Source organism: Phascolarctos cinereus, unplaced genomic scaffold (genome assembly GCF_003287225.1).
Source record: "Phascolarctos cinereus isolate Bilbo 61053 unplaced genomic scaffold, phaCin_HiC Scaffold_1;HRSCAF=81, whole genome shotgun sequence".
NCBI lineage: Eukaryota > Metazoa > Chordata > Mammalia > Diprotodontia > Phascolarctidae > Phascolarctos > Phascolarctos cinereus.
In genome coordinates this window covers 78,987,552-79,014,047 of record NW_027555514.1, presented here as the reverse complement: position 1 = coordinate 79,014,047, position 26,496 = coordinate 78,987,552, and the positions used below count along the sequence as shown (strand labels likewise).

At 40.3% G+C, this 26,496-nt stretch overlaps 1 protein-coding gene across 1 annotated transcript in view; it reads right to left on the bottom strand.

Moving 5' to 3' along the window:
• Positions 1 to 26,496, bottom strand: part of ADARB2 (adenosine deaminase RNA specific B2 (inactive)) — a 651,932-nt gene that overhangs the window by 179,239 nt on the left and 446,197 nt on the right. The window contains exon 3 of the mRNA XM_020990375.2: positions 10,861 to 11,765. Within this exon, the coding sequence (XP_020846034.1) occupies positions 10,861 to 11,765 (905 nt within the window). The remainder of the gene's footprint in view (positions 1 to 10,860; positions 11,766 to 26,496) is intronic.

Below are 26,496 nucleotides of genomic sequence, written 5' to 3'. Positions count from 1 at the left end.
GGAGAAGTAGTAAGGAACCAGGTTATAAAGGGCTATAAATGGAAGATTTTATATTTGATCTTGGAGGTAATTGGGAACTGCTGGGGTTTATTAAAGCAGCACATGTATATGTATATAAAGCTAATCTTTGAGTCAGTTAAGTCCTAGGTTCAAATCCTACTTCTGACATGCACTGACTGTAGCCAAGGCATCTAATCTTTCTCAGCCTCAGTTTCCTCATCTACAAAATGGTAATACTAGTACCACCTATCTAGGGTTGTTGTGAAGATATATATCTAGTCCAACCTAACTTTACAGATGAGGAAACTGACTCATTGAAATTACAATTATGACAGAGACAGTATTTGTCGTTGGCACCCTCTCTCTTCCATTTCTAAACCCTCTTCTCAGATTTTAGCATGTGTCTTCTTTTTCCCTGCTTTTCCTTCCAATCATGAAAAGTAATTCACAGTAAGATGATACTGTTATAATGTGTTACCCTTCTTAAGTGGTAAAGTAGATAAAGTGGGGGACTGGAAGTGAGGAAGACCTGAGTTCAAATCCAGCCTCAGGAATTTTTTTTTTAGCTCTGTGACCCTGGGCAAGTCATTTAACCTCTATCAGCCTCAGTTTTCTCATCCGTAAAATGGTGGTTGCTCTGAATATAAAATTTAAAACATACACACACACATATATATATTTTTACATTTACAATAATGATGAGCATTATTATTAATTTCATATAAAATATCTAAAAATAAAATCCCAGAGAAGTCCAAAGGAATGAGTCTTTGTGTAATTTGACTCACTATGTTCTCTGAATTGGGAAAATATTTGGGAGGAATGGGGCAGGGAGGGAAGGAAGGACATATCAACTCGAGGTATCTTCTGTTGGAAATTCATAAGCTGATCTTGCATTAGACAAGGGCCATCAGGATGAAAATGTAATCAAAAGGATTTAAAGAAGATACTAGTGAAAATTTCCCAATTATCAGGTGGTGAACTCTACGTCTATAATTCTGTGCTACATTACATTGGAAGGCTGGGGTTTTTTTGTGTTTGTTTTAGAAAAATGCTTATATTCTAAAGTCAAACTCACAGTCCTCCAAATGGAAGATGCCCTTCCATAGGACACTTACCCATGAAGTTTGGAAAGGAATAATGGCGTTAAGGATTGCTTAGCCAATACCCATAGCCAGAATTCACAGAGGTGCCCTATGTATCTTCCTGACTTTACACCTTGATCTACCTGGGCTCTCTTCTTCATGCTTAACAAAAATGAACATGACAATATGCTGCCACTTAAATCTGCTGCTTCATAAGGACAGACTGAAATGCAAGAGATTTTTTTTTTATCATGACAAATACTTTTGAAATTACAAAAACATAGTCAGGAAACCTTACTTATATGAAGGAGAAATCCTGAAGACTGGTATATGAGAGTGTGTATGTGGTGTATTTGTGGGGCACTTAAATGTTTACTGAGAGTATAGAAACATTTAAAGAGATAGCACTAGAAGTTTAGTAGGATGCAAGAAAGGGTGTCTTCATAACCAGCCTTGATTTCACTTCTTAAGGGTTTTGTGAATGTCAGCAAGATTTTATCTCAGAAGTGCTCTTGAGTTCCCAGGAAAAAAAGACACTTTTATGGGTGGCATCTATCAGCCTGATTGTACAGATATCTACTCTGGGTCACAGTCATTGTTCTCTGGCTGTTTAGTGGATAAAAGTGTGTTCAGGTACTCCTACTGGAAATCTCTCTATAATCCATGAAAAGTTTTCCTACATAGGATGTAGACTACCTTGGCCTCTCCTTGTGTCAGAAAAATAGACTCATTCTAAAATTACCTATGACTACTTAGTTCTTTAGATTAGAGTATTATATGAAGTAAGCTAAGATCACGGGTTCAGTATGGGTCAGTGAGTTTTGCTCTGCCCCAAGGCCAGAGACTGTACCTTGAATCTTGGCCAGTATTCTTTTGAAGGAATGAAAAAAATTTCATTCTCTCTCTCTCTCTCTCTCTCTCTCTCTCTCTCTCTCTCTCTCTCTCTCTCTCTCTCTCTCTCTCTTTGTGTTTTCTTTTTAAATTTTATTTTTATTCTGAATTTAATACCAAAATAACAGACATTTGCATATACATAGTAGAATAGAAAAGAAAACCGACATGAAACTGCAGATTTCTTATATATAGCTTACTTTTGAAAGGTAGGAGGAACTGGGTGAACTAGGGTTGGAGAACCTATTAAAGATTTGATTAAAGATTAAAGACAGACTAATCCTATACCATCTAATAGCCGAAATAACTCAGTGTGAATGTCCTCACTATAGATTTCCTACAATTTATTATATAATCAGAGAAAGTAAGAGTTAGGCCATCATTTTGGACACATCTCGCTGACCTCAAATCAACTCAATCCATTTCTCATGGAAGACTAGACCTACTTGAATAGTAGTTCTAAGGTTAGCCTTTTACTCGGACATTATTGACCTTACAGTGCTCATTGCCTTTGGTCTCCTTTTTGGCAACCACATTCTATATGAATGGTTTTGGCTTTCGTCTAGGGCACATCTTATTCATCCAGAGTTCGTGATACTCGTGGTCAGTAGACATCTCTGGCATCAATTAGTCAGAGGTTTTCTACGTAATATTAAGCAAGGGGAGGCAGCTAGGTGGCACAGTGGATAGAGTGCAGGGTCTGGAGTCAGGAAAACTCATCTTCCTGAATTCAAATCTGGCCTCAGACACTTACTAGCTGTGTGGCCATGGGCAAGTCACTTAATTCTGTTTGCCTCCATTTCCTCATCTGGAAAAAGAGCTAGAGAGGGAATGGGAAAACCACTCCAGTATCTTTACCGAGAAAATCCCAAATGGGGTCACGAAGAGTCAGACACGACTGAAATGACTAAAGAGCAACAACGACAATAAGAAACAAGTTAGTTGCTATGTGTCGATATGCACTGAGAAATTATTCTGAGGAAGTGATCTGGAGACAGGGAATTAATTCATTTCTTCTTTTGTTCATTCATTTGTTCAATCAACCAACCAACCAAACTTCATGACAAGAAGAAGAGGAGGAGGAGGAATATGGCATAATAGTGGCATACACCTATAAAAGTATAATTCAATAGATATATGAGGGATATTGAATTACTCCGCAATAACTAACATACACAAATAAGAAGCCAAAAACCAAAAACAACCAAACCTCCTTGCTAGCTAGGATCTAGAAAACGCAGCTCTTTTCAGGGAAACAGCTTGGAGGGAATGAGAAAAGAATCTTTTTTTAATCCACAGTGATTGCTCTCCACAAGCCATAGTGGGCTAAGATGTTATATAAGTTAACTGACCTGCACAGCACAAAGAATCAGAGCAAAGGGGATGTTGGGATCTCTGTGTGCTAGAAATGAGGCCATAGGCAAACCTGGCACTTAGCTCAAATCATGCTGTTCTTTTGCAAGGACAGAAAAGAACCAAAAAGGAGGTTACATTTCTGTGAGGGACCACAGCACAAAGAGCATGAGTTGAGTTGGTGTGTGCTTGAATAACGGAAGCGCCATGCAGGGAAGCAGCCTTGAGATTCACTCAGTGTATGCCAGCACAGACAGTGTTAAGGCGTTTCAGAGCCAGGTGAATGTGATTGTCATACCTATTCATTTTTAATTTTATGTCCACTTAAAATGTGAGCACCCCTTTATTGCTAATTTGTTATGGCAATACTAATTAATGATTTTGCTTTACAGTGGTTAGGATGCTGTTTCTATTGAGTAAGATAGATTAGTAGGAGTACAAGATTAGAAAAACAATCTGTAAACTGGTTAGAGGCAGTTAGGGGTCACCTTGGAGTTTGGGAAAGAAACACGCTAGCACTACAAAATCCTATTAGTGTCCTGTGATGCATCTATATCTAACTACATAATAGACATCGGCTACCCTGGTCTGTAGTTAATTCTAAGGGAGGATTCCACTCGATGTATTTATTTCCAGGAGTTCCTGAATAATCTCATTCAAATTACTACTGTTAGATGCCAAGAGTCCAAATGACTAAAAAAAAAAAAAGGCAAAATTATGTTCAATTACTATATTTATTGGTACAATTGTATCACCTTTCTGGCAGATTAGCTAAATTAGCTGTTAAAATGGGCTAAGATAGACTGGACATGATGCTGGTGTAAAGTTAGGGTGGACTGAAGTCCCACATTTAAAGACATAATTCCACCCCAGAAGAGCCTCTGAAGGCTTGCTCAGAGCAGTTAGCCACCATAAACAGCTTTTAAAGCACTTTTCCTTTTAATTACAACCAACAGTCAGTCATGTCTCTTCAATGTACCTTTACAGTCTGGCAAGAGGAAGAAAAAAAGCTTTCTTCCCTCAATGGGGGAAGAAATATCTAAGTAAATGTATGATCTCTGTCTGCATGGAGGAGTGGTGTTCTATGCTGTTACTGAGCCACTGTGTGGTGGTGTTGAATCTTTTCAGTAGTGTCTGACTCTTCACGACCACAGCTGGGGTTTTCTTGGCAAAGATGCTAGAGTGGTTTGTCATCTCCTTCCTCCAGTCTTTATTCTTACCCATCCCAAATACTCAACAAGTAGCCAGATGTTATCGGTTTTGCCTTCATATCTCTTGGATGTGTCCCCTTCTCTCTGTTTACACAACCAGCACCCCTTTTTAGATCTTTGCCACTTCTTGCCTAGACCTTCTAATTGGGCTCCCTGGCTCAAGTCCCATCCTTCTCTAGTTTGTGCTCTAAACAGCTGTTGAAGTGATTTTCTAAAGCATAGGTCTAAATATATCACTTTCCAACTCAAAAAAAAACCAACCTCCAGTGGCTCCCTATTCCTTCCAGGATCAGATATAAAGTGATTTTTTTTGGCATTTACAACTCTTCACAACCTGGCCCCTTCCTACTGTTCAAGTCTTCTTACACTTTATACCCATCTACATGGTTTATGATCACCCATAGTGGCTCACGTTGTTTTTTACTCATGATTCTGTGCCACCTGTTTCTGTACTATTACAACAGCTGTCTCCTATATCTGGAATGCTCTGTCTCCTTAGCTCTACCACTTAGAACCCTTTACTTCTTTCAAGATCCAGTGCAAACATGGCCTTCTGTAGGCCTTTCTTGGTCCACTCAGATAGTGCAGCTTTCCTTTTCAAGGTTGCTGTTCCATATATATCTAATTATTTAAATTTTTTTTCCCCCCATCAGAATACAAGCTTCATGAAAGCAGGGACTATTTTTGCCTTTCTTTGTATCACTAGTACTTGACACAATGCCTGACACATAGTAAGCATTTAACAGATGCTTATTGATTGATTGAGATCCAGAGGATAACAGTAGTACACAGAAGAGAAGTTAGTTCCTAGAATTAGGAAGAAGGCATGTACTGGCAATGATTCAATCTACCTGACTATCTTTCTGAGGCCTGTAGGCTGTTTTTACTCACAAATAACATCCTTACCTTCTGTTACAACTTCTGGTTCTCTACCTTGCTGGCATTGGGACCTGGATCCTGAGTAGAGGCTATATTGGGAGTAATGCCCTTTTGAAACTACAGTTTTGAAAAGGAAAGTACAAATACCAAACAACTTTATCTAATTAGCCAGTTGAGAAACTCCAATGAAAAGAAGTAAAACAGGCATTCTTTTTATCCTTCTATGAAATTATACCTTATTACATACCTTCAGTCACTGAAGTATCTCTAAAGATTTTTAGTAATCTTAATTTAGGAATTTCTACATACTTGGGGTTGTTTTAAGGCTCAAGTAAACATCTGTATTTCTAATGTTGGGTCTGGATTCTACCAACCTTCTTAGAGCTTGCCTACTGTCTTTATTAGCTATGGAAATCTTCTTCACTTTCTGGCCAGGTTCTTCCTAGCCTCACCCTTATAAAAATGCCAAAGGAAAAATGCCATTTTTTAATGGATGGGAAAGCATCACTATAGTTCTCATCTCCTACTTAGGGAAAGCTCTAAGGCCCAATTTACTAACGCTCTAGAAAGACCTATGAGATTTTTCTTTCAGAATTAAACATAGGAAGTCAAAGAATAAATAGTAGCAGTCATTTTTGTTTCAGAGGTACTACCAGAAGGTTGCTCCATCTGCATCTGAATCTAAAGATACTGGAGACGTGGTTAAAGTATCCATGCCACTACTCACGTTATCTTAAGGTGATCTTAGTTGAATTAGTTGACCGCTACATATAGTCTTTCAATTGCTCATAATATATTGCTCTGACCTGGGATGAAACACCTCAGAATGTAAGTATTTGGACTACTTCAGAGAAGAGAAGCATTTGCTCAGTATCCCAAGAGGGTAATCTATACTTTTTTGGAGGGAATGGGGCCAGTAAGACCTGTGGCCACAAGAAAGTTTGCCTAATGGCCTGACTTCACGGAATAGTATTTTTATTAGCTTCAAAGTACAGAACCAGATATGGTTAGAAGTTGCAGAGAGGTATATTTCAGCTCATTTTAAGGAAGAACTTCCTAAAGATGGCGGATGTGTGAAAACGAAGCAGAATGCTTAAGGGAGGGATAGGCTGCTTGGCTGTAGAGGTCTTCAAGACATTCTAGAGTTGAATTCTGCTTAGGTTCGGGTTAGACTTGGTGACTTCTGAGGTTCTTTCCCCAACTCTGAGCTATCATTCTGGGAAAGTGCTCAGCTTTTACTGATATGGTCCTGGCTGAACCTGGGAGGGCCAGACTGCACGCTGAGGAAAGGAAAAGGAAGGAGCTGGGACTTCAATGGAATACTCACAACCTGCAGCAGTAGAAATAAGAGCTTTGGGTTAGTAGGAAGTAAACTTCGTAGGACCAGAGTACAAAAGAATGGAGAACAGAGCCTGGAAAAATAAACCGACTTTTAAATTGACTCCTAGTGCAGTATTTCCTCCCCTCTCCCCTCCCCCTTTCAGGTCTGAACCAAAACCCCATTTCCCCTGCAGGATACCAATTCAGTAAAACTAGTGGCGGCAACTGGCTCTGATTACCATTGCCATGGCCAGCACAGCACTCAGCTGGGCAGAACGAGGGGTACATGTGAGGGGGATGCCGGAGAGGAGGTTAATGAGCCTTCTGGAGCGGCAGAGGTGCCAGTGGGTGTGATGAATAGCTTGCAACCCGCTCTGTGCAATGTGCCCTTCATCATCTAGTCGGGGTGGTTAGTGGACTGTCAGAAAAATATAATTTAGCAGTGGTGGCTTTAACTGATGTGCCGCATGCTGGGGTCAAATGACTATTACAAAGTAGTAGCAGTGCCCGGCTCCTTCATGGTGAGAGCTTCGAGCTGACAACATGAAAGAAAAAGGCACCGTGGCCCGAATTCCCTGACATCCTTCATCTCACAGCCAGGGTAGGGTGGGGAAGAGGAGAGGGAGAGGACTGGGAGAAGTAGAGAGCGAGAGAGACAGCAGGGACATTTCTCTTCGGAGAGAGAAAATGCCAGTTCCGGATGAAGCTTAGCTCACAACTTGCCTACCATTTTAGGAAGCATAAGGCTTAGCTGGGAGGAGAGCCGAGACTCCAAAGAAAAGGATCAGGTCCCTAAACTGCTCATGGTGACCTAGGGTGGCCGGACAACTCCCAGGAAGTGACTAGGATTCTTTCACCCTACAGAAGTTAACAAAGATCAGTGGCAAAATGAAAGGAATTCATCCCTTTATACAGATGGCAATTTAAGGAGCACAATTCATGGACCAGAGGTCAGCAACTTTTGTGGCTCCTAGTGCCAGCAATGAGGTCAAGCGGCATTTTGGTGAAGTGTCACTGATAAGTCCATGCCGCAGATAACAGAGAAGGATAACAGAAATAAGAAAAAAAAGAGGGGAAAGTAAAGGAATGGGAAAGCAAGGGAAGGAGATGGGAGCACAAAGGAAATGAATGATAAAAAAAGGAAAAAAAATCAAGAGGCAGGTAGAGTGATTGTGTCCACTGCCACCAATGATTGTTTCAGGTGACATTCAATAACAGCTATGCCATCAATTTTCTCCTGCTCCTAAGCTATCCTTGGATTCTCTAGAAATCAATTATAATTAAGGTAGGAGGGTCTGGGATTGAAAATATTCAAATGTGATATTGAACATAAAAACATACAATAGTATTGAACACACAAAGCCTAATATCCATCCTTTTTGAGAGATCTGTTTTTTATATCTATTACTGTTGAGGGCTCTACCATCCTTCCAGTCCCCCAGGCTTAAACATAACTATCATCCTTGATTCTGCACTATGTTTCCCCTGCCCCAATCCAATCTGTTGCCAAGGACTGTCCGTTTCACCTTTGCAGCATCCATTGAACATGTTCCCCTCTCTCTCCTCTAATATTACCACTACTCTGGTACAGGCCTTCATCAACTCATGCCTGGACTATTGTAATATCCCTGTGGGTGGCACTCTAATCTCTCCCCACTGCAATCTGTCCTCCACTCAGCCACCCAAGGGATTTTCCTAAAGTGCAGGCCTGACCATGTTACCCCTCTATTCAATAAATTCTAGTATCCCCCTATTGCCTCCAAGATCAAATACAAAATCCTCTGTCTGGTGTTCAAAGACCTTTATAACCTAGTCTCCCCTACCTTTCCAGTCTTCTTATACCTTATTCCCTGCCATGTACTCTTTAATCCAGTAACATTGGCCTCCTTGCCATCAATGTCTTTTGGCTCTGAGCATTTTCTCTGTCCATCCTCTTTATATGTAATACTCTACCTCTTTTCTGTCTCCTGGCTGCTCTGGCTTCCCTAAATGCTAACTAAAATCTCACCTTCTACAGGAAACCTTTCCCAATCCCTTTCAATTGTGGTGTTTTCCCTCTGTTCTATATTTTCTATTTATCTTGTTGTTTGCATGTTGTTTTCTACATCAGATTGCAAACCCTTGAGGGCAGGGACTGTCCTTTGTCTTTTTTTGGATCCCCGGCACTTAGCACAGTGCCTCCCACATAATAAATTAGGCACTTAATAAATGCTAATTGACTAACAGGCTGATTGACAGACTATGACACTACTTTGTATCTAGTAAAATATTCTGTATTAATGCTTGGAAGGAAAGGCAGCAAGACAGATTGAGAAGAGAGATGGCCTCAGCCTCTGGAAGACCTGGGTTCAAGTCCCACCTATGATACATACTGGCTATGTGCCTTTGGGCAAACTCTCAGTGCCCCAGACAACTATCTGAGTCTCTTAAGTTGCATAACAGATACCTTTCCACATTCATAGACATTGACAGATGGAGTTTGCTCACTGGGGCTTCCTACACCAATTACATAATTCTTGTGGTCCAAAGGAGGGAAAACAAAACAAAACAAAATAAAACAAAACAAATCTAAATGTTTCTGTGGCACTATGCATTCATTATGTGACACACTGAGCATTTGATTTACCAAAGTGAACCCCTTCAGTGGAATCTGGTTCTAAGACTGGGGCTATACTACTAAGTCTGTATTTGAGTCCTCTTTTGCTTAATGTTAATGAGGAACAAGTTAAAGAATTCTTAACTTATGGGTCTTTGCAAAATAGCGTAGTGACTGGAAAAAGGCAGAAAAAAGCAATATTTTCCTCTAAGAGAAATCACACAGCACTAACTAGTTGTGTGACTTCAGGCAAGTCACTTCTTTCGAATTCATCCTTGGTTTAGTCATCTACAAAGTGAGAAAGTTTGACAAGAGAAAGTCTGAGGTTATGGAGACAAGATGGCAGAGTAGAGAGAGAGCACTCTAGAACTAGGACCAGAGAGATTCAAGCTCTGCCTCTGACATGGGCCGGCTTCGTAAGCCTCTTGGTGTTCTAGACAGCTCTCTGGTTTTATAAGCTGCAAAGGGGCCAGTATGCACTGGCAGAGAACATTCTTCACCTGGAGCATTAACGAAATCGCAGTTCCAGTCCCAATCCCTAAATTCCCTTTCCTTGTCACTTTTGGTAGACTTCTCTTGCCATTTGGATAATATGCATTTATTTTTAGGTAGTCACAGATCCCTAATCCACCGATCCCTAACTGAACAAAGCAGACACCAACTAGAAAGAACTCTAAAAATAACCAAACAGTGACTTTGGAAAACTAGTGGCCCAATTCAGTTGTCTGCCTTCCTGTGTTTTGTCTTACATCTGTCTGTTTTACCCTCTTCTTCCATCCCCATTCTTGGCTTCTGCAGGGAGGGAGGTGTACTGAGGCCATATGTTATACATGACTTTTACGTGCAATACACAACTCCATTTAGAATGAAAGACTGAAGCAACTGGCTAATTTTTTGGTTTTGTTTGCTTGCTCTGAGATGCTTTCTTAGCTAGAAAACTCAGCCAATATTATTGCCTAAAGAACACTCATAATCATAACATGATTAAAAAATGTTAGCCCTTAAATATCCCTGGAAATCAAATTAATAGAAAGAAATATTTAATAATCTGTCTATATATACTGACCTAACCTATAAAGAAACAGCTTTTTTTTTTTTTGGCTAAAAGGGAAAAAGGAATTCTCCCTCTCAAGCTTTCTTTCTCTCTTTTATCTTGTACTATAGTATCTTCCCTTGTAGTCAGTTGCATCATTACAAAAATTACCTGGCTTCATTAATTCCCTCATTACCTCTGGCAAGTTAGAGCGTTGACATTCTCTCTCCTTTCTTCACATTCACACTGTCCTTTCACCAAAAAGCCTGCAAATTGCTCCTAATGATAAGGACAGAGGGGGAAGAAAGGGGCCTTTTGTGCCCTGGGAAGAAGCCTTGCTTTCCTGGAAAGGACGTGCTTGGCGGTAACACGCTACTTACGGTAATTGGAAGAGAGTGGTCTGCCTGGTCCCCCATTACAGCAAGAACAATAACAATTCACATTCATCTTAGCATTCTTCCACCTGGGTGGCAGCTACCTGAGAATTCTCACCTGTGGCAAAGGGTTACATTTACTCCTGCTGGGAATGTGGCTGGGCAGCCGAATGTTAAAGAGGGCCTGAAGAGCAGCCTGGGCTGCTTGGCCCTTGGCCAGCTTCTTGCTACGTCCTGAGCCTTCAAATGTCCTCCCATCCACTCTCACTGCCATCACAAAGCTCTTGGCATGCTGCTTCTCCACTGTCTCGGAAAGGCAGATGTATCTCAGCCCTGAGCGCAGTTCATTCAGCACCACCACTGGGTTCTTTTCCCTCTCCCCCTGGAAGGCCGACTTGGACTTGGGCTTTGCATGGCCCATCAAGTCCAACCTGTGATAGAGTAACCTCCCCTGTCGGTAAGCTGTTGAGAGCAATTCAGTGTTAACGGGATGGCAGCTGGAAAAGTTATCACTTGGAGGGGACGGTTCAAACTCTTTGAATAGAGTATCTGGGAAATCAGCCTGGTCAGAGGTAAAGTCTGTCGATGGGCTGATGCCATTCCCCATGGCAAAGTGTGCTTGGCATGCATTGGGAAACTGGACAAAAGACTTCAGGGCTAACTCTGCTGCCCTCATCTTGGCTTTCTTTTTTGTGGGTCCTGTGCCTTCAAAGGTAAATCCATTAACTTCGACAGCTACAGCAAAGACAGGAGCGTGGACCGGTCCTGTCTGAGAAACCATTTTATACTGTAAACCTGGTTTCAGTTCGTGGAGTTGGACCAGGGCGTTCTTTGGTGTCACCGACCATGAGAGTTTTTTCCAGATGAGTTGGAGTTTGCAGAAATGGCCACTGTTCCCTTCCTCTAAGGGTCTTTTCCTCTTGATGCTAGATGTACCTCCTCTTGGGTGGTCACTGGATGGCAGTGGCTTCGCCTCCAAGTTGCCCACGTTGCGATTTTCCTTCACTTCTGCACTGTTGGTACCTGGTGGTGAGAATAAATGAGTCACAACAGCAGGAAAGGGTAGGTTGCTATTGCTGATAACTATAGCACCCCGTTTCAGGCTTTGAGATCAAGGAAAACTAAAGCCTCTAAGCTGGCCTCATAAGCAAGGCGAATGTATTCCAGGACCTTAGAAATAGGTGACTGGCCAGCCATCAGTTAGAGAACACACCTTGGTAAGGAAATGCATGAAAACCAGCATTCTATACTTCTTTTGCTGGTAGTAACAGCTGATGCTAGTATTATGATTTAATATTTGCAAAATGCTCTGCACTTTATTTGATCCTCACAACAACTTTGTAAGGTAGGTATTGAAGGTTGCGTGATATCTCATTTTACAGGTGGGAAAACTGAGGCTCGAGGAGGTTAAGTGAATTGCCCACGGTCATTCACTTAGCTTGGTAAGGATGGCTTGGTATTTGAACCCAAGTCTCTCCTGACTCCCAGCCTAGCCCTCTTCCTGTATGAGCATTCTGCCTTCCTGGTAGAAATTATTACACACTGCCTGATGAGTGGGGGAGTAACTACCTGCCACAGATCAATTCGCAATTAGTGCCTTGATGAGCCAAGAAATTCATTCTTAAACAGTTCTGAGAGAGCTATATTTCTGACAAGAGGGGGGTGGGGATGGGAGGAAGGCAGCTAGCCGGCCCAGCCAATGATCCTGTGTGTTATAATCAGTCCTGGATTGTTATGCAGCGGTTGCTGAGCAGGCAGAAATAGCTGCCAATATCCTGCAAAATGAATTTTCCTGCATTTTTCCTACTTTATTCCATCCATTAAAAAGAGAAGTTTATAGAAAGCCTTCTCCTTGCTTGGGGTAGTTTAAACATCCCCTTCAGGATAATGGAGGTAGGAAGGAAATAAACATTTATTAAGTGCCTGCTAAGTGCCAAGCACCATGTTAAGCATTTTAGAAATGTTTTATTTGACAACAACAACCCTGGCAGGGAGGTGCTATTATTATCCCCATTTTACAGATGAGGAAACTAAGACAAATAGAAGTGACTTGCCAGGGTCATACAGCCAGTAAGTATCTGAGGTTGAATTTAAACTCAGGTCTTCCTCACTCCAGGTTGAGGACTCTATTGGCTTTGAAGACTTAGCTGCCTTGAGGGGACAAGACCATAGAATTCAGTGATTCAAATCCTGTCTAATTTTGAGAGCTTTGAGATTCCTAGCTGAGCAACTGTGACCAATGTAATGGCACATTACTCCACAGCAATCATTGTGTCTTTCTTAACAGCCTTTCCAGATACTTTTTGATCCTGGAGGAGGTTCACAGAGGCAGTTAAATGACTCATCTTCAAGTTGGTTTCTTTGGAGGCCAAATCTTTGTGTCATAGAGTCCAGCTCTGAGGCGCCCACTTCACTTTCTGCCCAATGTACTTTGGACCCGCTCCTCCTATCTGCACTCATGACAGGCAGAGAAGAATTCAATCCCCACCTGGAATTGCAGGTGGCATGGGGAGAAGCAGAAGCGATAACTGGAGTTGGGCCAAAGCCAGACATTCTTGGCTTAGGTTAAAAAAACCCAAACCCAAACCCTAGGATTTTTCAGGGGCCACAAGTAGTCATGACACAATTTGGAGGTTTTATCTAAAAGAATATGGACCTGTTGCAGCACCTCTGACCATTCTGGTCATCCCCTCCCCTGGCATGTAGTTTGATTGCACACTTGACTTCCTACATCTCTGTCAAGAGATTTCTTGCCAAAGACTCAATTTAGTTTGACCTTCTAGGACCTAGGACAGAGGTTCTTTTTTTTTCTTTTTAAGATTTTGACAACTATATCTCAGTATAATTGAGTTTCTTTGTAAACTTCTATTTTACTTTGTGCATTTAAAAACATTTTTTTTTTCTGAGAGGGGACCCTTAGGCTTTACCAACCAGCCAAAGAGATTTGTTGACAAGAAAAAGGTTAAGAGTTTCTGACCTAGGAGATCCTCAGAGAAAGCTTTACATGAAGAGATGGTCCATGGCCTGAATGAGGTCCCCAAATTTTCTATATGGGGCAAAAATTCGGTCCTTTCTGTTTATCCCTTCCTTCAAGAAAATGATAAATAGGGGCAACTAGCTGGCACAGTGGATAGAGCACCGGCCCTGGATTCAGGTGGACTTGAGTTCAAATCTGGCCTCAGACACATAACACTTACTAGCTGTGTGACCCTGAGCAAGTCATTTAACCCCATTGCCTAAAATAACAAAAACAACAACAACAACAACAACAACAACAGATAATGATAAATATGCAAAACAGCAGACTCCAAGGTTAATCTTCAGCTATTTTCCTTTGCCCCATGGCAGTTTGGCCAGTATTATGTGACCATCACTACCTATGCCCACCCTAATGGTTTTAACGTGTCCCATGAACACTAAGCTTCAAAAGTAGCTCTCTCCTAGTCTTAACTGACTTTCAAGGCAAACAGGTGGCATTTAGTTCTGCTATCTGCTCCCTCCTCTCATTTATAGCCCTGTTATCTGAGCCCTCCTTGCCCATATGTTTTTAAAAGTACATTTTTTTGAACACTGAAAGACTCACTTGCATTTTCAGGTACTTACTTCCTATGGAAGATACTGGCCTCTCATTTCCTTATTTAGGGTTCATTACCCTAAAAGGAATTTATCCAAGTTTAAATCAGAAGTTTGAGGGAGGCATCAAACTTAAAATTCTAGGCTTTCTTCAAAGTTTCTGGATTTAAAAAACATCAATCTACCTGGGGACCAATATATGGATATTAAAAAAAAAGCCATATAGTAATGATCTAAGTAATCCATTCTCATTACCAACTGCCTGAATAAACATTTCCTTCTAAAATCTGAGGGATGGCCTGGCATAGGCAGCTCCTTAGCAATAGAATTAATAATGCTTTCACATGATTGTCATGTGCTTGATTTATGTGTGTGTGTGTGTGTGTGCGCGCGCGTGTGTGTATATATATATATATATATATGTATATATATGTATATATATATATATATATATATATATATATATATATATATATATATATATATATTTGCTTTTTGGTAAGGCAATTGGGGTTAAGTGACTTACCCAGAGTCACACAGTTAGTAAATGTCAAGTGTCTGAGGCCGGATTTGAACTCAGGTCCTCCTGACTCCAAGGCTGGAGCTCTATCCACTGAGCTACATAGTTGCCCCCCTTGGCGTTTTTTTTTTTTTGGTTGAGTTATATTTTAATAAATCATACATGTTTGTATTCCAGTGCTTAGCAGAGTACCTGGTACATTGTAGGAGCTTAGTAAGTTGTCATTGATTAATTTCATTCAAATACATTTGGCATACCCGTAGAAGATAATATTAAGGGCAATAAAAATAAAAATAGAATCTTTTGCCATCTAAAATAGCGCTCTCCAAAGTGGGCACTGAGGTAATTTGGAGGGGCCATGACATGACTCCAAGGATTATGTTATCAATCTAGTAGAAGGTGGGGTGATGGGTTTCATACCACTGTCCCCATGGCAATCAAATTGTGGACAGGTCTCCAACACAATTATATGACTCCCTCTGTTTATTAGAATTTTCTGCCTCCTCCAATTCTGCCTATTCCTGCTTCCAGTCTCCCCCCACTCCACTGGGCTAGAATCTCTCGGAGTACAGATATATATATATGTGTATATATATAATATGTATATTATATATACACATATATATATGTAACCTGAGACCTAAGAATCTACAATGGCTGTACAGGAAAAACACACCCTCACCCCAGTCTGTAAAACCTCATATCTGCCATAGGCACTGGCTAATAAGACATAGCCCACAATCACCTATGTGTAGTTTAGTATTGTTGTATGTGAGAGAAAAAATAAACGGCACAAGATGAGCAGGTATCAGGAGGATGTGGTCTGCATCAAATACATTATGTTTCTGAGCAAATCCGCCCCTCGTCTGAATTCTCTTTTTGTCAAGAGTACATCGTCCTTCCAGTCATCCAGGTGAGAACTTCAGAGCAATCCTCAACTCTTCCTTCTGCCTCAATCCACATATTCAATTAATTGCCAGATTTTTTTTTCTATCCCCACAATAATCTTCCACATCTGTCCCCTGCTCTCCACTTACAGAGTCACTTCCCTGGCTGAGGCCCTCAACCTCTCTCACTGGACCATTGCAGTAATATCCTAATTCGTCTCCCTGGTTCAAATCTCATTTCCAAACTGCCTTCCATGTAGCTGTCAATCACTCCCCTACTCAATTAACTCCAATGGTTACTCATCCACTTGAGGTTCAAAGTTAATGTTTCCTTTTTAATTTCTATTTTTGCCTTTGTTTTATAATGTACATAATTATTGGTACAGTGATAGACATAATTTATAATATACATGTAGGTAATATATATACTTATTTTTTTTTAACAAGATTTCAAAAGGATTTAGAGACCACTGGTCTAAAATGTCTTACTTTCCCCTTAACTTCTTTGCATTTGGGAAAACAACAAATACTATGCTTATAACACTTATCCCCTCCTCTTCTTCCTCCTCCTCCATTAATAAATCAATATGTATTTATCAAGGACATACCATGTGCCAGCCAGACACAGTGCTAAGTACTGGAGATACAAAGAAAAAACTGAAATGTTCCCTGACCTCAAGGAGCTTACGTTCTACCAGAGGAGACAACATGTAAATATATACCTTATTTATGTAGGTTGATGGAAGGGTAGTACATGGACAGCGGAAGATCAGGAAAGGCTTCATCTAGAAGGTAGGCTTGAGCTGAATGAAAGCCCTAGGAAACTAGATATTCTAAATAGTGGATGTGAGCAGGGAATTTATTTGAGACAAGGGGCTTAGCCAGTGCTAAGGTATAGGAGGAGAGAAAAAGAATGATGAACCATGTATAGCAGAGGTGTCAAATACTCAGCTAATTCATTCCTGAACTCAATTAAAATGTAAATGGGAAATATCTAACAAAAAAAAGAAAAATATCATAGAACATAGATGATGTTAATATGTGGTTTTCTAAGACAGTATCCAGCCAGCAGGGATCCTTATGCACAATTTAGTGGCCCCATTTCTGTCTGTGTTTATCAATACTAGTTTGCAGTAAGGAGGCCAATACGGCTAGACTGTCAAGAGTGTGAATGGGAATAATATTTAATAATACTGGAAGGATGAGATGAGGCCAGATGCAAAAAGTTTTATATGTCAATTTTGCCTAAATTATTTCTGTAATATTGTCAGGTATAGGTGAATTTTATTGGTTTTAGTTGATACAGGAGGAGCTTAAGGCAAAAGAGTGCTGAGGACAGGGACCTTGTCTTAGGAAAACTTTTTCTTGCCTAGTACAGTGCTTTCCACACTGTAGGTGCCTAATAAATGTTTGCTGTCTAAACACATAACAATAACAAATTAGTGTTATGGGAGAAATATCTTCTCTCTGAGTTCATGTGGTGGGTAACTGTTGCCAAATATGTATTTACCACAATGCAGAAATTATAACAGTAAAAACCTAGACTTTATTATCGTGTTTAAGCATAGGTTCAGGCCTCAGAGAAAACCTGAACCACTCTGGGGATTCTGACAAGTCTTCTTATAGAAAAATTACGTCAGAGCTACAGAGAAGTCATTCTTTTACATAGACAATCTTGCACATTCTTCTTAGGCCATAAATGTTAAAAACACCCATAAACCCATACTTCTTTCAATGTCATAAAAGTTGAACAAATTTCATTAAACAGCCATAATCTCATACACCCCCTAAGAAAACAAACTTTGTCAAACAAGCTATAGGTAAACTGAGTCAGGTTACAAATTAAACTACATTTAGAAGATTCTCAAAAACAAAAAACAAAAACAAAGAACAAAACAAAACAAAAAACAGATAGAGGAGGAAGGTTTATACATCACCAAAGAGTCAAGGGCAGAAGAGATTCTTCCTCTACTTCTTATCTAAAGAATGCTTAAATCTCCTAAGTAAAAATTTATATCCCATGGGACAACTTTTGTTCAAATGAAGTTAATATTAAAACAGATTTTTAGTTAACTGAAATTTGTAGGAGGAATGGCCCTGAGTCCCAAATAATAAGAAGAAATTTTTAAAAATCCCATAAGAGTAATTACAACTTTAATTGCTAACCAAGTTTCTTTATTTCTATTTTGGTAGGCCATTCACCACTAAATTAGTCAGCTTCTCAGGCTAAAACTTCCAAACCTAATGCTATTTGTTGTGGAAAGCCCTGGGAATCAATGAGTAGAAAATTATGGCAACAATAATGTGTTAGGCTCCCTGCATCCTTCCATCTTGTCTTCAGTGGTCTCTACCCTGAAATCTTTTGGGGTTTGCTCATAGAAAACTTGTCCTTGATGCACCTGTAAACTCTCTGTCCCTACAATCTCTTGTTTAAGTTACTGGAACCTGACTGCTGCAGCATAACTAAATATGCATTGTTATTGTTAATCTAGGCACTCAGGGAAATTGAGCCTTGGAACAGGAAGGCAGCAGCTCCGGCTTCTAACATGCTGAATTAGGACAGTAGCTTCTCTCTCACTTTGAGGTTCTCTGGAAGCAATTATACAGCAGAAAGAAGCCAAGGTTGGAATTGGATAATCCTTGTAAAGAAGAGGAGTGGGACTAGATAAAGTCTGGACAGTTGATAATTACTTGGAAGGCTTTTCCCTACTTGGATAGACCTCTGGGCCTGGAGTCAGGAAGAACTGAGTTCAAATATGACCTCAGTTGCTTCCTAGCTATGTGACCTTGGGCAAGTCACTTGACCTCTTTCTGCCTCAGTTTCCTCATCTGCAAAATGGGGATAATAATAGTTCCTACCTCACAGGGTTGTTGTGAGGATCAAATGAGATAAGATTTGTAAAGTGCTTAACACAGTGCCTGGCACCTAGTAGACGCTTAATAAATGCTTATTCCCACTCTTCCTGTATGTCTGTATTTTTATTTCCCAGTGTTGTGTGTGCATCCCTGGGGGAAACCTTGTGTGCTGGACTGTGCCCTAAGCTGCTTGAGTCCTTAGATGCTGGATACACTAGGGTTTAGAAGCTATTTTGAATTCCTACTTATCCAAATTTCTAGCCTTTGCCTTATGGCTATGATGTCAGACTTTTGTAGACACTTATTGACTTAAAATCTGTAGTCCTTGATAGCTTGATTTTAAATGAACCCCCTCTTCCTCTGTTGGGTTTATGATACACTCTGATAATTAGGACTCCTTTTGGCCATGACAAGTATTCCTTCTGACTGTCCATCTTTGATTAAAACTCAAGCACTTGGTAAAGACTCTCCTGTAGGCTCTGATAGCCTTCCTATTGAAACAAAACCCTACTGTTTCTTTGAGGTCTTCCAGGGAACCATTACCATTTTTAGAGTGTCTCTTCAGATTGATACAGAGTACTATCACATTTGTTTGTCCTTCGCTACAATGGCTATATGAGGTCAGTAGTACAAATATTATTCTTACCAAGCCAAGGCCTCAGACTCCAAATTATCCTTCCACCACAATATACTTGCTTCTTCTCCTGTTCAATCAATGTCTAATTGGAAATGTGAGAAAAATCACAATGATTCTAAAGAGTACTGTTCTCTATGGAATGAGAGGTGGGCAGGAAAATTTCTGGTTCTTTGATTTAGTTCTTTGTGTATTGCTTCATAGAGAAATAATGATGGGGTTGGGATCTGGACCCCAGAAAGGAAAAACCCTGGACTTTCCCACTTGGCCCAATCTCTGGGGTTTGCCTGAGGCTACAATCCCATCAACTAGCCTTTCATTGTGGCTACACCCAATCTCCCAATTCTGTTAACCTAGCCTGGCCTTCCTTTGTTTTACCTCCCTATGTATGGCCCCTGGCCATTTCCCACTCTTAATCCTAGCTAGGCTCCATTCTCCCTTGGCCATGAGGTCCAGGTCCCAGGAGTTCTGTTTACTCCAGTTTACTGCCCATTCCTAGGTCCCTCCCACAGTCTTTGTGTATATAAGGTCCACCTTGTCTCCATTAAGATGCTTAGATTCTTATAATCTAGCTACTGCTCTGATTCTTATAATCTAGCCACTGTTTACCCATGTTCAGACTCCTTAAGAGTCTGCCCAATGTGATGGATGTTCTAATAAACCTTGTCTTTGCAGGACCTGCATGTTGTGATTTTGGGGTCCCAGGACCCCTGAATCCCTAAACTGCATCAGTAATACTAACAGTTCGTAATTTTATAGTGTCACAAGGTTCAAACAGTACTTTCTCTAAAACAATTCTGTAACTCCCATTTTAAGATGAAGAAACTGATGGTCAGAAAGTTTAAGTGCCTTTCCCAGGGTCACAGGACTAACAAATGTCAGAGCTGCCATTCAAAAGTAAGTCTCTCCTGACTCCAAGTACATCTGTTCTTTTCACCACATTAGTATTCCAACCCTTTAAAGGGTCCTAGGTGGTAAGTCAAAAAAGTCTTGTGTTTTTTATTCCCTTGTTAAACAAATGAGACATATGGTGATCCTTATGGGTAATTCAACTTAAAAAGAGATTCTGAGTACTGACTCCCATTCGAATTCCCCCACTTGGGAGTTAAGTGAAGCATTGGGAGAATGAAATTGACCCCATAACCACCACATTGTTAGTACTCTGTGTTTATTATCAAGTTTTTGGAGAGCATCATGAACAGGTGCAATTCAAGGCACCAAAAACCCCCTCTATTTGAAATTCACGGGCCTCAGAGTGGTGTCCTAACATTCAGAGGCATTCATTTCAGAGATACTGAATATTTGTTCAGATCACGAAAAATTGTGCCAGGGCACCACTATCATCATTCTTTGAAAGCCATCAACAAAACCCAAACATTTGTCTGGAAAGTATTTGGCGTGGTGCTCTGCCAGGCCCTGTAATGAGCTGTTCTATATTTGTTGGCATCTCAACCCTACACTAGTTTAACTTTCTAGACTGTGAGATGGTTCCATTCATTTTCCTTTAGCCAGCTTGCCTCTAAATAATAGGTTGGGAGAGGTAATTTTTTTTTTTCAAGTGAGTGAACCTAAATGTTTTGTAAGTTGTAGAGACACTACACATTCATTCCCAATCTATCTCAGCAGGGTCAATTGCCCTTGAAATGTCAAACAACGAATTTTGAACATTTGTATAGACACAAGTGAGTATCTCTACAAATAACTAAAATCTGCATCTATAGGGCAACTGAATTTATCATTCTTCCCTCCCCCCTCAGGCCATCTTAAATAGGAGAGTAGATTAAAGCAACAATATTGAAAATGAATTGCCAATGAATACTTCAAACTCAAAACCTTCTATGCTTTAGGAGATGATCATAGGATCACAGATGCAGACCTGGAAGAGTCCTCTGAGGTTGTCTAGTCACTCATTATAAAGATGAGTAACTAACCTCAGGGCTAGAGAGGTTGATTTGCCCAAGGTCACTCAGTTTTTAAGTGCCTGAGGTGGCATTTGAACCCATGTTTTCACGACTTCAACTACAATGTTTTAGCTATTGTACCATGGTGTCCTGGGCAGAGTCATGGCTGAGGAAATTTATCTGCTGATAGTTAATCTAGTTGTTGCATAACAAAGTCTGTCACTGGGCCCAAAGTAAAGCCAATACATGAAGCCAAAGCTTTAAGAACTCAGTCATCTCCACATTGGAGTCATTGGAGTTTACCAACTCAAATTGCTGAATCAAGAAACCATTTTGTTCACCCGTGAACAATCATCATTGTTTTCCATTATAGATGCCCATTGCTGTCGATCAGTTGTTTTTCAGTCATGTCTCATTCTTTGTAACCCCATCTGGGATTTTCTTGGTGAAGATACTGGAGTGGTTTGCCATTTGCTTCTCTTGCTCGTTTTTCAGATGAGGAGACTGAGGCTAACAGGATTAAATGATTTGCTGAGAGTCACACAATGTCTGAGGCCAGATTTGAACTCATTCAAGATGAGTCTTCCAGGCCAGGCTCTCTGTGCACTATGGCACCACCTAGCTGCTCCAAAAGACACCTAACCATGATTAAACTGTCATCCTATATGGAAGTCAGTCAAAGATAGGACCCTTATCTTCTACTTACTTTGATTCTAACACCACAAGAGTTATCTGTGGCACGCAGTGCATAGCAAGCTAGGTTTAAAACTATCAAGACCTAGTTCAGCCCAGTTATCACAAATACTGGCTGTAGAATCCTGGGTCTAGTGCTGAGCCTAATAGGACTATGCAGTCAAGATGATATAAGAGCCGAGTGGTATTAGTAGAGGATGTTTCCCACCAGGAGCTCCCTATATCAGTGAAATCAGAGGTTCAGTGTCTATCCATGTTAGCAACAACATATATATTCTTCTACAAAGTGACTGAACACAGGTGGTGTTTTGAGAATTAAAAGAATCAACAGGAAGTCCTATTAAGAAGGTAAAGAAATAACAATCAGATATGAAGAAAGTTACAACTCACTAGGACCTTGGATGATATCTAGTCACTAGCCCACAGTGAAGTACCCTAGTCCACTCCCCTCATTTTACAGATGAAGAGACTAGGACCCGGGGAGCTTCAATGTCCGAGGTCACAAAAACAGTCAGAGGTACGCCTGGAGCCAGAGTTCAGGGCCTCTGACTGCTGGCCCTGAGCTCTTTTTATACAGAGACTCCCAAAGTGGTGTGGAGCCAGAGAAAAAAAAGACAAGAATGACTTGTACACTATATTCAAGAATATTCAAGATTCTGGTTAGGGTAAGAGTGTGATCCCTTGTTCTCAATTTCAGTGTGGACAACCCCCACATCTCCAAAGGGAAAATCATAACTATACCTTCTCATGACAATGTTTTCCCAAAAATTTCACTGAATATCTACCTAATTCACTGAAGGTTGGTCTGTCTGTCTCTCTCTCTCCATTTATATCATTATAGATGTAAAAATGGAAAGGACCTCAAAGTCTATCTAATCCAACCCCTCATTTTACTGAGGAAACTGAGGACCAGGAGGGCAAAATGACCAAATGACTTGTTCGAGTCAGGTAGCAAGGTTAAGAGATGGAATCTGAATCCAGGTTCTCCGACTACAGAGCCAGGGCTTTTCCTCCTGCCTTCCAATCATACTCATTCCACAGGTAACAGGGCAGCACTTAGCCCGTCTGTTATCCCTCATTTTTCTTTCATGACTGACCTATCTCCTCTCCCAGTCATATATTTCCTAGCTTCTGTCCTTTATTCCACTTCTTTTTACAAAGGACACCATTTGTCATCAGCCACAACCTGCTTTTGCTTATCATGCATCTTTCTGTTGTCCTGTGGATCTGATCATACATCTGACCCTTTCCAGCCATAAGGAGACATCAAAAGAAAATGGATGTTAAAAAGACGGGTGTGTGTGTGTGTGTGTGCGCGCGCATATGCATAAGTGTGTGCATGTGCTTGTGTGTGTGTGTATTTTAGGGAACAAATGGGGGCCATTTAAAGTGTTCCATAAGAGTAAATCCCCCCTTTCGTGCCCCCCAGGGTTTTGACTGTAACAGGAAGGAGTGAGGTATGGAATGACAGCTTGAGAAGATGGTAGAATCAAGTGAGGATTTTTTTTTTAGGGGCAGGTAGTTGGTGCAGTTGGATAGAACACCAGACCTGTTTGAATCTGGCCTCAGATACTCACTAGTTATGTGACTCTGGGCAAGTCACTTAACCTCTGTTTGCTTCAGTTTTTTCATCTGTAAATTAGGAATAATAATAGCATCTACCTTCTCAGGGTTGTGAGGATCAAATGAGATAATATATGTGAAGTGCTTAGCACAGTGCCTGGCACATAGTAAATGCTTAATAAATGTCAACTATTATTATAGTTACGATTCTAATAATTATTATTTTAAACAATGGGAAAGTCCTGGACACATGTGCTCGAAGGAATCATGAGTGTGAAGATTAGAGGTAACAAGGGTGTCTGATGAAAATATGAAGAGTGAACACACAGGCTTCTACAAATTATTTTTCTGCAGTAGAACACAGTCAAAAAGTTGCCTGAAAATTGTGGAGTACACAAGATCCCACTATGTTGATTGTTGGTTATTTGAAAAAGTAGACAGAGCAAATTTCAACCTAAAAGGCTTCCCTCCAACAAGAGATCATTTGCACATATGTCAATATTATAGGACATTCTTTGTTAGACGTAGCACAGATATAGCTTTGTTCAGTGAGGCATAAAATGAGGATAGGTGTGCCCTTCATATTGGTGGAGGACTAAATGAGAAATGGAAATGGGGTTAAATAAGCAGGATATTTTTTTTTTTTAAATTTGAGTGTAAGGGTTTCCCTAGAAACAGACATAAGACAGTGAATCTATACCTGTTAATGCTCCAAAACTCTATAATAGAATACGGAAGGAGGCTACGCTGAAGCCTCCCTCCTTGGACATCAGCCAAAAGAGATAGATGGCAATCTCTCTAAAATGACTTAGATATTCATGTGCAAGGGGGTGGAGTAGATGATCATTCAAGGTCGCTTTCACTCCTTTGATTCAAAGAGTGAAATAAAATTTGCCTAGGAGCTAGGGAACAACCTTGGTTGGAGCCTCTAATCTCCTATTGATTTGTAACCAAGAGCCATGGAAAGTTAGAGTGAGACAGTAAATATTGTTCAAGGCAGCCAGCAGTGGGTTTGGAATCAGGAGACCTAGGTTTGGATCTCAGCTTAGACACTCAGTACCTGTGCATATCCCTCTACCTCCGTAATCTTCAGTTTCTTTGTGTTCTCACCTGTTTACCTCTATGAGCCTCAGTTTCTCTAGATACAAAATAGGGACAGCAATACTTATACTACCTATCTCACAGGGTTATGGGGAAGATACTTTATCAACCCTAAAGTGCTACATATAATCATGAACTGTTTTTATTGTTCTAGTGTCCTAAATGCTTCCCAGTAAGGTCCTGAATCACAGTCTCAGAGTTAGGTCCTCAGGAACCATCTAATCTAATCTATCCCTCAATAGAAATCCCCTTTACAAAAATCTTTAACAAATGACAGCTATTGGGTAAAGTGGATAGAATGCTGGGCCTGGAGTCAGGAAGAAGTGAGTTCCAATCTAGCCTCAGACACTTCCTAGCTATATAATCCTGGGCAAGTCACTTGACTGCTGTCTGCCTCAGTTTCCTCATCTGTAAAATGGGGATAATAAAAACACCTACCTGCCAGGGTTATTGTGAGGATAAATGAGACAATATTTTAAAAGCATCTTACAAATCTTAAAGTGCTATATAAAAGCCAGCTGGAGCCAGCTCAAACTGGCTTGGAAGAACCAATTATTACATTTTCAGCACGAGCCCTTAACACATTGAAAATAAGCAAATGCTATGTATCAGGGCTTGATTCATTGTTCTGATGATTGTTTAGACTTCAGAAAGTGATGGAGAAAATGTGAATAATGGAGCTTGAACTTAAAAGTATGTTGTATGGACATTTTTTTCCCTTGGAAAGCCAGTTGTAAAACATTTAATAGAATGCCACTAGCTATTATTATTATTAAGTGGTCATTAAGACTCTGCTTGAAGACCTCTAGTGAAGAAGAACCTACTAGCTTTCCAGGAAGCCATTCCACTTTTGGATAACCATAGCTGGTAGGAAGTTTTTCATTACATATCAATCAATCAACAAACATTTATTAAACACCCATTATGTGCCAGGCACTGTGCTAAGCTCTGGGGAAACAAAAAAGAGGCAGAAGATAGTCCTTGCTTTCAAGGAGATTACAGTCTATTGGGGAGACAACATACAAACAGATATATACAAAGTAAGGAAAAAATAGGAAATAATTAACAGAGGGAAAGCATTGGAATTAAAGCTTCTTATAGAAGGGATTTTAGTTGGGACTTAAAGGAAGCCAAGGAGGTTAATAGTTGGAATGGAGAAAGCAGAGCATTCTAGTCATAGGAGGCAGCCAGAGAAAATGAAATCTCCACAACTTCCATTGATTTCTCTTAGTCCTGTCTTATTTGGGGAAAGAACGACTAAGTTTAATCCCCCTGCTAGATGATTTAGCCTAACCAGAATTTGAAGATGGCTTTCATGTCCCACATAAAGTCGTCTAAGTCTCCCGTGCCTACATAGTACCAGGCACATAGTAGGTACTTCATAAGAGCTTGTTGATTAATATCTTCTCTATTCCCTTTAAGCATGCCATTATCTCCAGTTCTCATTCCTTGTGCTGATATACCATCTTTGGATATTCTCCAATTTGTCAGTTTTTGGTTTGGTTTAGTCAGTCAATTGTGTTTGATTCTTTGTGACCTTATTTGGGGTTTTCTTGGCAAAGATACTGCAATGGTTTCCCATTTCCTTCCCCAGCTCATTTTAAAGGTGACAAAAGTGAGGCAAATGGTTAAGTGACTAACTCAGAGTCACATAGCTAGCAAATGTCTAATAAGGCCAGATTTGAACTCAGGTTCTCTTGACTCCAGGCCTGGTACTTTATGCACCTAGCTTTCAGTGTCCTTTGCCAAATGGTAAGGTCTTTAATAGTGTTACAATAGATACAAGAGCTATTACTACCTAAATAAATTTCATGCAATAATAAAATGGACTATGGCTTTGACCCACATTCACTATGAACTGTGTTCCCCTGGAATGCTACTTTATGATCTTATTGGTGTTATGTATTGAACAACAGCTTAACTGTTTGACTCTTTTCTAACGCCAAACCAATGTTTTATGAGTTGGGGCTGCTTTCAGTAAGGCACCTATTAACAAACATAAATGGAAACAATTGCCAATATGCCT